General features: G+C 46.4%; 1 protein-coding gene across 1 annotated transcript in view; it reads left to right on the top strand.

Annotated features, from left to right (window-relative positions):
• The first annotated feature begins 1517 nt into the window (after positions 1–1517).
• Positions 1518–12828, top strand: part of LOC133346943 (platelet-derived growth factor receptor alpha-like) — a 60265-nt gene continuing 48954 nt past the window's right edge. The window contains exons 1-2 of the mRNA XM_061558765.1: positions 1518–1595; positions 3709–3783. Of these exons, the coding sequence (XP_061414749.1) occupies positions 3741–3783 (43 nt within the window). The 5' untranslated portion in view covers positions 1518–1595; positions 3709–3740. The remainder of the gene's footprint in view (positions 1596–3708; positions 3784–12828) is intronic.

Here is a 12828-nt window from a genome sequence, read left to right as displayed (position 1 = left end):
TTCACTCCTTGCTCTTCCGCAGAATGCATGCTAGCATTAGAAGAATCAGCTTTATCAATTGGAGAATGACGAGCAGTGTCTTTTGATGAACCCTGGACATCATCCGGTCTATTGACATATTGAAGAATGGATCCAGCAAGCATTTTAAGTGATTTAATTCTTGCCTCTTTTGCTATTTTTTGCTGGCATCCACTTGGCCTCTTTGATGTATGCACTACTCCATGCGGCATGAAATAATATCCCTGCTGAATAAAAAAAGACAAATTAGCAATATTTGAAAAAAAACCGAAAATAAAGTGTTGGATATATTAGTTATATCAAATGTTAATTTTAACGTGTCACTATTTTTTAAACCATAATTCAAACTTAAACCCTGAAAATGTCATTAAAATCAGACATATTTGCAAGACAGTTTAAACATTCCGCCGCCTCAACTCCCCACGAGTGATGGGGCAGTTGTAGAGAGAGTGCAGGTGTTCTCATACCTGGAGAGTGTGCTCATGACGAGTTTCGGTTTGGCAGCAGACGTCTCATTCCAAATCAGTCGAGCTGGATTATCTTTCCATCAGCTGCGTAACGCCGTGTGGAAGCTACCTGGCCTATCGCTCCATACGAAGCTCCGGGTCTTCTAGGCCACAGTCGTGCCCTCCCTCTCTGTGCTTGATAAACATGGACCCATCTGAAGGAACATCTGCGCCGGTTTAAAGCATTCAGGCTGGCCTGCCTAAAATCTATTCTGGGTTTAACTAGGCTGGATCGTGTGAGGAGCTCGCAGATTTGTGAGAGATTTGGACGAAGTCGCATCGGTGATACAATCCGGCTGGCAAGGCTGCGGTGGCTGAGTCACGTCGCCCGCATGTCCAGCCACCGCATGCCCAAACAGCTTTTGTTCGGCCGGATCGAGGGTGCTAAACGGGCGTGGCACGCTCTAGAGAAGAGATGGAGCGATGCGGTGTACAGGAGGACGTGGAGCTGAGTGTACTTTCCGAAGACCAGTAAGCAGCTGGGCCAAGTGGCCCTCCAACAACAACGGAGGGCAGAGGAGCGACGCTCGGTAAGTTCGCACAGTGGGGAGCACAGCTGGTGTGCATCTGCCAAACCATCTCAGTCAGTCAACCCACGGTACCTGGGTCTTTACCGTGACCTCCTGTCAGCAGCAAGCCTTCGACACTCCACGTGGCCTCAACATTGCACCTAGCCTGGCACAAGCGCGCTGGTGACGTCCCCGCCACGTATTGGCGAATGGCTGGCTGTTGTTGGTGTGTGCATCTTTTACATCTCAGCATCCGTTTGCAAAGTTTTCCTGAACGCACTGCATTTTTTCCGTCTCTCTTTCTCCTCCAGTTAACTAATAGTGGGGGGGGGGGTCTCAGCGAGTGGGGGGGGGGAGAATCTTGCTCACGACATGTGTTCCACATATGCACGGGGAGGAGACTTAAACGGGCCAAATCGCTGAGCTTGAGCCTCGAGAACGGATGTTATAAACACACGAGACGCTTACACTGGCACGCGGACGAGCTTGCGCCTCGGACCCGCGCGCGACGAATCCCTCGACTGCTCTTCAATTCCCTCCACGTTTTGGGGGGGAAATCCAGGTAAGCGTTTTCCGGCACCGCTGCAGGGGACGCATTGTTTAAGGAGCGAGCGGGCTGGGTGGGTGGGTGGATGGGGTGGAGTTGAGCTTGGGTTCTAACGAAGAGATGCTCGTCAACAAAGAAATGCCACGCAGAGAGGGGGCACGATAAGCGAGCCGAGGCCACGGGGATCAGTCGAGACCAAGGGGGCCGCAACTAAAATAACAAGAAGAGGCATTTTTTGTTTCCCAAATTCCATTTAAAAAGTCAAAATATTTCAAGAGCCGCAATATATACGTGTGTGTGTAAATGCGAGACGGTGGTGGTCCTGAATCCTACAGCGTCACTAGACAGTCCGCATGTGGCTCTGGAGCCGCAGGTTATCCCTCCCCACCTGGTCGAGACCAACAAAGTGAGTCGCGCGAATTGCACGGATGAAGCTCGGTGCGGGGCCTGTAGCAAATGTTGTTATGAAGGGACCCTAAATTATAAAAACATAAATTTTAAAATACAAATGTTTTACTTGCACAGTAAAGTAATTGTATTTTTTTATTTGCTATACAACCATGTAATACGACAAATTGCTAACCTTAAACACCCAGTTATTCTAACCCGGTATAGTACTATAGTAATAGAGCAAGTGTAGAATCACTGAGCCGGAATTGATAGCTTGAAAGCATTTAGCGCGGGGCCCTTGAAAGTGCGGGGCCCGTAGCTACTACACGTGTAGCTACTACACGTGTAGTAGCTACTACACGTGTAGCTACTACACGTGTAGCTACTACACATGTAGCTACTACACATGTAGCTACTACACATGTAGCTACTTTTGCTACGATGATAATTTGGCACCCCCCCCCCCCCAACGCCTGCCGTGTGAACGAAGAGTTCGCTCTGCTCGGATCAACCACTCGGCAGCCACTGACAAGCCGCCTCCTCTGCCCGTTCGTCGATTCCACGCGCAGCCGAACGATGCGTCCTGCTGTGCATCAGCCACGCGTAATGCACGCCCGCCGCCTCTCGGCCACGATAGATGGACCATTGCCCGAAACGTCACCTTCGATATGTTGAATCGTAGGTGACAATGGTGAAGTTGTTGGGCGCACTGTTTCTGCCTGTGCGAGACGATGCCAAGTAGAATGTGATGTTGGAGATGCTGCGGCTGCTGCGGCTGTATCACGCTTTAGGCGTGGGATGCAGCCCTCACTTATGCCGCTGCCATCATCCAAGGGGTCGCCGGGTCTCAGAGACCTACGACACGGGCAATAATTGTTCATCTGCTCACTGCAGATGTTAAGGTGCTACATGCGTGGTGGTGAATGGAGGTGTGGGAGGCGACAGGACACTTGGCCAATGTTTCTCTCGTCCGTGGTGTTTGTTAGCCCTGATCGGGAATCGAACGCGATTCGCTTGGGTTCATAGCACGGTTCGCTGATCACTGTGCCACTATTTTAGCGAAGTTATCATTGACATTTGATCTAATTCCGACCAGCAGTTAATTTGTTAATCGATTTAATCTGTCGTTATATCTATTTTAGTTATTAACTCATGAAACAGGTCCCGAAGGGTGTTTTTACTGTGTTTAAAATAAACAACATACTTAATACAGATAATGTTACCACTCAGTTTGAGCCAGCTTAACTTCATCATGCGCCTTTAGAAAACGGTATTTCGTTTAAGGAGACACACTCGGTCAGTAGCCTGGTGTCGAATGTCACAACCTACGAGCCATTGGTGAACCCGTGAGGTTAAAGTTGTCTCAACATCACTGGGTCAAGTCACTTCTGGCAGAAGGGCCTCCTCTAGACAGCCCCTTCTAGAGGATATGTGGTCTAGTCTTCCATGCTAGGCAGACGACTTGAAAGAGGTGAAACCTACCCATACTTTTCCCCCACTACATGCAACTGTGGCGTTCCCATCTATAACTGCTAGGTGGACAGAGGCTTGAAGAAACTTGCACTGCGGGAGATTGAACAGGCGGCCTCTGAGTTGCAAGTCCAGTGCACAAACCATCACACCACGGCAGCATCTGGAAACAATCCCAGTTTACAAGTTTATTGTCTCTGTGAGCAGCATTCCATGGTCGTGTTTTGTTGAAATCCTCTCTGCCCTGTGTGTGTCTGTGTCTTAACAGCGTCACTCTTTACTTTGGATTTCATCGTGACCATGATGTTCGGCCTACATATATTGCTGGCCTCCATTATTCTGGGTATGTAGCTTCCTGTTGACAAGATGAGTGCTGCACCATACATGTCCGAGTGTGTTGGTGGTGTATGTCTCAAATGTGGAATTGTACAGGTCTGGCTGGTGCATCATATACAGGGATGTGAATTATAATTGTTTATTTCTTTTGAGAACTATTTCCTGGCACAATGCAATAACAAAAAGGTTCCTGTAGAGAATCAGGAGAGTTTGTAAACATGTCTACAGGCTATGTGTGTGGTGGTTGTGTCATCCTCTTTTAAGCATGGGTTCTTGTGGGTATCTCGAAAAGGACTGGCTAAACATTTAACATATCAGGAAGGGGTCCTGAAAATGTCCAATTTCTGTGGACAAATGAGAATGATTCATATGAAAAAAGGGAAGTATTGTGTGATACTACTGCATTGGCAGTGGTGCCCAAAACGAAATAACAAAAAGACTCAGAATCTTTGTCCACAACACTGTGTTGTGGCCTTCATCGGAAACGTTTATAATAGGCGACGTTTTGGACAATGGCCCTTCTTCATGCCAGCGAGGTAGTGCCTCCAACTCTTATCCACTCTAGACAACATCGACTGATCTCTGACGTCATCATTTGTACCTTGTGGTGCTGGCAAAAGTGGAGGAGGCCCTACTAGAGTACTTTCTTTGTTTCTATTCCAGAGAAATGTCTCCCCTAAAGTGGCATAAAGAATTCAAATACATCTGTAACACCACCAGTAATGCAGTCAACGTGCTGACGATACCGCAGTGCAGACTGCGGAGTCATATGACCTGCAAAACGCCAGCTCTTGATGCAAATTCGCAAATAAATGAACGCACACCGTTTAAGTCACTAGAATTTCGACAGCATATGGCCGCCTTAATGTATAGCTCCTGCAGAAGGCTTCTCGGCGCATCGTCCCCTCCAAATGTCTGCAGATACTACTGACTCTATAGTGTGTAGGGTGTGTAGTAGATACTACTGACTTTATTGTGTGTAGGGTGTGTAGTAGACACTGCTGGCTCTATAGTATGTAGGGTGTGTAGTAGATACTACTGACACTATTGTATGTAGGGTGTGTAGTAGATACTACTGACTCTATTGTATGTAGGGTGTGTAGTAGATACTGCTGACTCTATTGTATGTCGGGTGTGTAGTAGATACTACTGACTCTATTGTATGTAGGGTGTGTAGTAGATACTACTGACTATTGTATGTAGGGTGTGTAGTAGATACTACTGACTCTATTGTATGTATGGTGTGTAGTAGATACTACTGACTCTATAGTATGTAGGGTGTGTTGTATATGTTGGGAAGAGAAAATTTGTTATGTTGTATGCGTGCGTGGGTGAAATTATTATGTTGTATATGTGGGTTATGAATATTCAGTGAAAATAATAATAATTAAATGAAATCTGGCCAAATGTGTAATTATCCGAAAATATGTTAATTTATGTAATTACGCACATTTTAATTATGCCAATTCGAGAGGTAATCGTATTAATTATGCGAGTGGGTGTAATTATGATAATGCAAGTCGTTATGATAACCAGACCCCGGTTCACCCCGTTATCGCTTTAACATTTACTGAGTATGTATAAGTGTGTTTATTAAGGTCACCAAGTTCAAATCTCAACGCAGAAGCAGATCTTATGCATAGATTTCAGGAAAGAATCACACAACCACTTCTGTATTAATCAATTTATTACTAATTCAACCTTAACTATGATATAGTATGCGAACTCTCAATCCCGGAACGTCAATACGGCATCAATACAGTATCATCAACGATTGTCTGATTTCACTTTGACAACGGCACATGGATCCCGCATAACGCGATGGTTGTTAGTGAGAGAAGGAAACCTTAACGTTAATGAATGATTATACTCAATATTGTTCACGCAGTACCGCACTCCTTATTGATCATACGCAACCCTTATCACGTTGTTAGCACCTTGGGTCACGGAACAGTTGAATATTCTGTAGAGGATGCGAGTACGTGCGGCGATTATGACTGAAAGATACTTGAAAGATTATACGGCGATAAAAAAAAACACAATCAAAAACAGTTATTATTCTTAAAGGCACCAATCTCAACAGATACATCGGCAGGTTATCTCAGAACGGCTCGGAGTAAGGGCCTGCGACGGTGCTCCTTTTCCGAAGATTGTTATCTTATACCAAGTTTACTAATTGGGGACCAGATCACCTGATAAGGATCCGGTGGGCCACCACTCCCCACGTGAGCGTGGCTCGGCGGAAGGAGGTGCCAAGAATCAGTTCGTATTGATGGATCTGTTGGGAATTTATGCGATTAAGAGTACAGCCCACTAAATATTAAAGATAAAATTTAAGAATACTCTTATAAACGACGGAGGGCCATCACTCGGTCTCGTTGTGATACTTTCCAGCCACGGATGGCTTATGGGTTCGAGTGTTTTTGAGTGGTAAGAGTTGTCTTGAATAGTCAGTGTTCGGAGTCGATTCTTTAGGTCAAACAGACGCCTGGTGGTCGTGTGGTGAGGGGGCGGTGCGCGTCATACGTATCAGTCGATCCCGTGGCGAATTGGTTCGGATGGCTGTTGATACGCTGTCGCAGTTCGGAACCCGGTCGGTAGGTGGCGCCCACAACTCGCTCGTAGCGTGCAGCGCTGGATCGTCGCCAAACCGCAACGATCACCACTCCGGCGGCAGCAGAGATCTCCGGCGGCAGCAGAGATTGACGAGCTGAAGATGAGTCGAGCCGACCCGCTGGTCGCAGCTCGCTCCTGAGTCGACCCTCCCGGTCGAGCTCGCTCCTGGGTCGACCCGCTGGTCGCCCTCGCTCCTGAGTCGACTCTCTGGTCGCACTCCTGAGTGGACCCACTGGTCGCACTCCTCCTGAGCCGACTCCCCCGGTCGCGCTCCTGAGTGGACCCTCTCGTCACACTCGTTCCTGAGTCGACCCTCCCGGTCGAGCTTCTGAGTGGACCCTCCCGTCGCACTCGTTCCTGAGTCGACCCTCCCGGTCGAGCTTCTGAGTGGACCCTCCCGTCGCACTCCCGAGTGGACCCACTGGTCGCACTCCTCCTGAGTCGACCCTCCCGTCGCACTGATTTCCAATGCTCAGGATCCTTTACTTTATGCCGAAAATTCCCCCTGGATCCCGCCCACAAGGCGGGGCTTCTTCCGATTTTTGCTGTGTCAGGATCTGTCCGTAGGCAGGTGTGTCCATGTGTCTGTCCGTATGTCCGTGTGTCCTTGTGTGCATCACTGACGGTATATTCGTTGTCACACTCCCTCCATAAACCCACGAGCAAACAATCAGATGTTACAAATTGCCTCGAGGTCGTCTCTCTGTCTGGGTGCAATATTATCTCTTGTCTGGCCTTCTTCATGAACCCAAAACACAGACGTTACAAATGTCTCATAGGCGTCTTTGTTCGTGTTGCACAACCTGGAGGGAGGGGCAACACTCTCTCCGACCCGGCGCACAAAGAAATGGTTAAAAGTTTTAAGTTAACATTTGTCCCTTACTATTTCACAGTTATGATTCTGTATGTAACCTAAGGTCTGTCGTTTCCCATCGTGGTGCTTGACTCAAGTGTAGGTGTTTCCCCGAGCGTATACACACTCCTATCCCGCGCTGCGGGGATACAAAGACGGCCGGGATCTCCCTTTCTCTCCGACCCTGGGTTTAACATCGTTTTTTATTATGTATTTATATTCGACCTGGTGGTGATTCATCCCGTTATCCTGGCTTTTCATAAGTTTTACTTTTGTCTTTTCATGCATATGCTTCGGGTCGAGTTGTATAGAAAGCATTAAAGTATGGAAATAACATTTCATATTGACTTAATGATGGTGATGGTTCAGTAGGCGTACTTGTGACCTGGTTTAATTGGAGTGGGTGTGAATATCAAACTTTAGCCTACCCTGTTGTTAAATTCCGACTTTAACGTTACTTTAATAGCAATACAGAATAATTGAGCTTTTTGTCTTAACTAGGCGAACGCGAACTTCTGGTGACCCCCGCAGCCGTGTTATTTAGCTGGGTCTGCCCGCCTTGAGAGATATACAACATTTTTTTTAAATCAGCTCTCTGTGGCCCTCCAACCTTCTGCTCTGGGAATGTTATTCTTCATTTCAGGTCCAAGGCCTTCTTGGGTTTATCTATGTTTCCTCAGCTGCAGGAGAACAAGGCGTGCTTCTACCTCCCTTTCTGTGTGCACGTGTTCTAATTAGCTCGGAATCCCTAACACACAATCAGTGATGATTCCTGGCTTTCTGTGGTTATGACTTAGACAAGGGCGCCTCTGCTTCCTTTCACTGCCTTTGCCTTGAAGCAAGGTTGCAATTCTGTCATCCTAGCCCTCCTCTCGTTCATTACTTAACAACACCTGGTGTTTTGCAGTTTGGTGCGCTTTGGTGTGTTTCACTCATTAAAAAAAACAAGTAAAAAGATAATATATAAAAATCATCAAATATTATTAATCTCAATTATGGAAGAAGGGCTAGGATACAACATACCGCCCTTTTAAAAATGACCAGTGGTTAAATGGCCACGGGTTATTTTTAAAAAAAATGTATACCCTTCTTCCATCATGAACCATCGATTGTCCTCAAGTTTTGCTGCTATTCCTTACAACGCGCGCGTACGTGTCACAACTTAACATGGTTATATTTGAATTGAGCAAAGAAAATTAAACAAGCGTTAAACATCGATATTGCGTTACATCGGTTCTGATACATCATGACTCCGACGAATATTCATTTTTGTTTTTGTTAAATCCTGGGAAACGCTAGGTAGCGGTTTCGAACGCATTTATGCGTTACCTTCCTCATGTTGCCTCGTTCACCACTTATCACTTCGATAATTCGATCACGGTTTTCGGGTTCGTTTTTGTAGTTTCCTCTCTCACTCTCTGTGTCGTGGGAGTGTGTGGTGAAAAATTGTGCTGCACATAACCAGAATTTGCGCACACGACCCACTTTGACACTTGGTTCGAGGCATTCGCTCTCTCTGCGATTACATGCACATTTGCCGAGTCAGTGTGTCGATTTAATTCTGTCCCTCGTAATGTTGCCCTCTTTGTTTTTACTAGTGTGTTGGATTTCAACACCATTCCCGATACGTCATGGACATTCGTCTCCATTTTAGCACTCCGATCCACATAATTTTTGGTTTCCCTTGGATATTTTCCATTCAAAGGCTCATGCCTGCGCTCCTCAGGGCGTGTCCCTGCTGTCTGTTTTTGTACTGTCCGATCACGCTTCAATGCAACCCTGTCCTTGTATTCGATCCGCGCGTCATTTACGGGAGCACTGTCCACGTTTTTGCCCGCCCTGTCACTTGCAGCCTGCCTGTATTTCACATTGAGCGCCGGGTTTAACACCTCGGCGGGTGTGGCGCGTATGGGCTGCCCGCTCTCAATCACTGTGGATGGTTCATCACGTATTTGGACCGTATTCTGTGTTATTCCTCTATTCCCTCCTGGTATAGCCGGTGGAGGAATTGGTCGGAATTGGATCGATTGTGTTTGACCTCCCATCCTGCGATTCTCGTGAATGTTCGCATCCATACCTCCGCGGTATGTGTAACACCTTCCCGCTAGGTGGTTATCTTCCCATCTCTGTGCGTAATTTGAACCTTGCGTGTGTCGTGGGATGGGGTGTTGATATGGTTCTGCTCTGAACCTCTCCCTCCTACGATTCTCCTGCACCCTTGGCCCAGTGTTTTTCCCATTTGGGTGCCAAATTTTTCCTGGATTGTTACTTCGCCATCCCTGTGGGTAATCTTGACCTTGCGCATGTCGGGGCATGGGGTGTTGGTATGGTTCTATTCTGAACCTCCCCCTCCTGCGATTCTCCTGAATGTTCGGCTTTGTGCCGCTCTCATTCTCGTGCCAACCTCTCTCTGGGTTATTTTGCCATGTGTGCGTGCGTTTCTGCTGCTCTCTGCATGGTGGGACTGCTCGGTGATTTTTATTCCTCTCTGAGAGGCTGGGTTCCTCATCCCTCTCCCTGTGTTCTGGATCCGAATTATGATTCTTAGCTCTGTATAACCATGCCATGTACGCCTTGCTCTCTATGCGGCGTAAGGATGCGGTTTCTGGATTCAAAACCATTCTCACCCTTTCTGTAATCTCTGGGCTCAAGGATTCAAAAAACATAATTTTGAACATTTTATCCCCTTCGTGGTATTGATTCACATCGCCTGCGTAATACGCTCTTTTAAATTGGACGAGGTAGTCACGTGGATCTTGGTCCATGCCCTGGGTCATCGATTTTACAGCATAAAACCCCTCAGTGAGTGTCGAATATTCTCCAAACTTCCGAATCACTGCCAGGCTCAATTGTTTAAAATCATTTCTAACCTTGTGTGGTAGTGACTTTACCCATGGAATAGATTCTTTATGTAAGGTCCGTTTCAACAAACTCGCTTTTTCATCCCGTCTCCTCAGCCCTCTAATCATTGCCTCCTCTTCCACTGTCGCGATATGTGTGTGGATATCCATAGTCTTATTGTGGGGGTCAAAATCGGGAATTCTGACTAGAGCCTTGTCCATCAACTTAAGGGTTTTACTGGTGAACAGGTATTCCGAAAGTTGATTGCTGACAGCGTCATCATCAAACAAGTTATCATCAGGCAATCTGTCACTTTGGTCTGTGCTGTGTCTCTTGTGTTTAAGTGGTGTGCATTTTCTGTGTGCGCGCCCAGGGCCGTGTCGCTCGTGTTGCCATTTCCCTTCAGTTTTTGCCTCTGCCCTTAGTGTACCATGTCCTGGCGATTTTACTTTAACTTTTGTGCGATCAATCCCTGGACTCTGTCCACGTACCCAAGAGAGTGATTTGATGTTACTTCCATATTTATTCTGTGGCTCAACGTCTGTGAGTTTCGCTGGTGTCGCGAGCTTTGATTTCTCCTCCCTCTCGAGGGTGTGAGGACATTTCTCGTCGTTTATTAGAGACGATTTCTCTCCCGTTTCCTTTCCAAATTTTCCTTCATTCCACAATCCCTGTCTGTATGCCTGTGTGAGAAGGTATGAGTCCTGTCCTGCCTTCTCTGCAGTTTTTGCATCGTATTTGCCTTCGTTACTTTTTATCCAGTCAATTAGTTTCCCCCAAGGTGTGTTCGTGTTATCGATACAGCTCCCTTCCCATATGTCTCTCTGACTGTACTGCTTTGTAACAGATTGGTCGGTACGTTTAAATACGAGCTCCCCGTATCCCGTAACCCATTCAAATATTATTCTTAATCCTAGCATCTTAGTATGGCAAGAGTTACCTTAATATTTCTTTTCAGAGTGCATATAAACAATTGTATCACAGGATGCGTCAGTTCAACTCGAGCAAATAATCTCAGCCCAGCTGTCTTTGTTATACTCTGCTACTCTGGTATTTCCCTTCAGAGCGCGTTTTGTTTGTATACCCCCGTTTACAATCACAAGGCAACGTTAGTTCACAACACTTTGATTAACACATCAGTGATTCGTTCCTGAATTCATGCATAAACTGTCTGCGAGAGATCCCGGAAGACGAGCCCCCATTATGTTGTATATGTTGGGAAGAGAAAATTTGTTATGTTGTATGCGTGCGTGGGTGAAATTATTATGTTGTATATGTGGGTTATGAATATTCAGTGAAAATAATAATAATTAAATGAAATCTGGCCAAATGTGTAATTATCCGAAAATATGTTAATTTATGTAATTACGCACATTTTAATTATGCCAATTCGAGAGGTAATCGTATTAATTATGCGAGTGGGTGTAATTATGATAATGCAAGTCGTTATGATAACCAGACCCCGGTTCACCCCGTTATCGCTTTAACATTTACTGAGTATGTATAAGTGTGTTTATTAAGGTCACCAAGTTCAAATCTCAACGCAGAAGCAGATCTTATGCATAGATTTCAGGAAAGAATCACACAACCACTTCTGTATTAATCAATTTATTACTAATTCAACCTTAACTATGATATAGTATGCGAACTCTCAATCCCGGAACGTCAATACGGCATCAATACAGTATCATCAACGATTGTCTGATTTCACTTTGACAACGGCACATGGATCCCGCATAACGCGATGGTTGTTAGTGAGAGAAGGAAACCTTAACGTTAATGAATGATTATACTCAATATTGTTCACGCAGTACCGCACTCCTTATTGATCATACGCAACCCTTATCACGTTGTTAGCACCTTGGGTCACGGAACAGTTGAATATTCTGTAGAGGATGCGAGTACGTGCGGCGATTATGACTGAAAGATACTTGAAAGATTATACGGCGATAAAAAAAAACACAATCAAAAACAGTTATTATTCTTAAAGGCACCAATCTCAACAGATACATCGGCAGGTTATCTCAGAACGGCTCGGAGTAAGGGCCTGCGACGGTGCTCCTTTTCCGAAGATTGTTATCTTATACCAAGTTTACTAATTGGGGACCAGATCACCTGATAAGGATCCGGTGGGCCACCACTCCCCACGTGAGCGTGGCTCGGCGGAAGGAGGTGCCAAGAATCAGTTCGTATTGATGGATCTGTTGGGAATTTATGCGATTAAGAGTACAGCCCACTAAATATTAAAGATAAAATTTAAGAATACTCTTATAAACGACGGAGGGCCATCACTCGGTCTCGTTGTGATACTTTCCAGCCACGGATGGCTTATGGGTTCGAGTGTTTTTGAGTGGTAAGAGTTGTCTTGAATAGTCAGTGTTCGGAGTCGATTCTTTAGGTCAAACAGACGCCTGGTGGTCGTGTGGTGAGGGGGCGGTGCGCGTCATACGTATCAGTCGATCCCGTGGCGAATTGGTTCGGATGGCTGTTGATACGCTGTCGCAGTTCGGAACCCGGTCGGTAGGTGGCGCCCACAACTCGCTCGTAGCGTGCAGCGCTGGATCGTCGCCAAACCGCAACGATCACCACTCCGGCGGCAGCAGAGATCTCCGGCGGCAGCAGAGATTGACGAGCTGAAGATGAGTCGAGCCGACCCGCTGGTCGCAGCTCGCTCCTGAGTCGACCCTCCCGGTCGAGCTCGCTCCTGGGTCGACCCGCTGGTCGCCCTCGCTCCTGAGTCGA

This window comes from Lethenteron reissneri, chromosome 25 (assembly GCF_015708825.2).
Source record: "Lethenteron reissneri isolate LAM-NWPU_2019-01 chromosome 25, ASM1570882v1, whole genome shotgun sequence".
NCBI classification, from domain to species: domain Eukaryota; kingdom Metazoa; phylum Chordata; class Hyperoartia; order Petromyzontiformes; family Petromyzontidae; genus Lethenteron; species Lethenteron reissneri.
The sequence above is the reverse complement of the archived record's forward strand: the minus strand, read 5'-3'. Positions and strand labels throughout refer to the sequence as shown.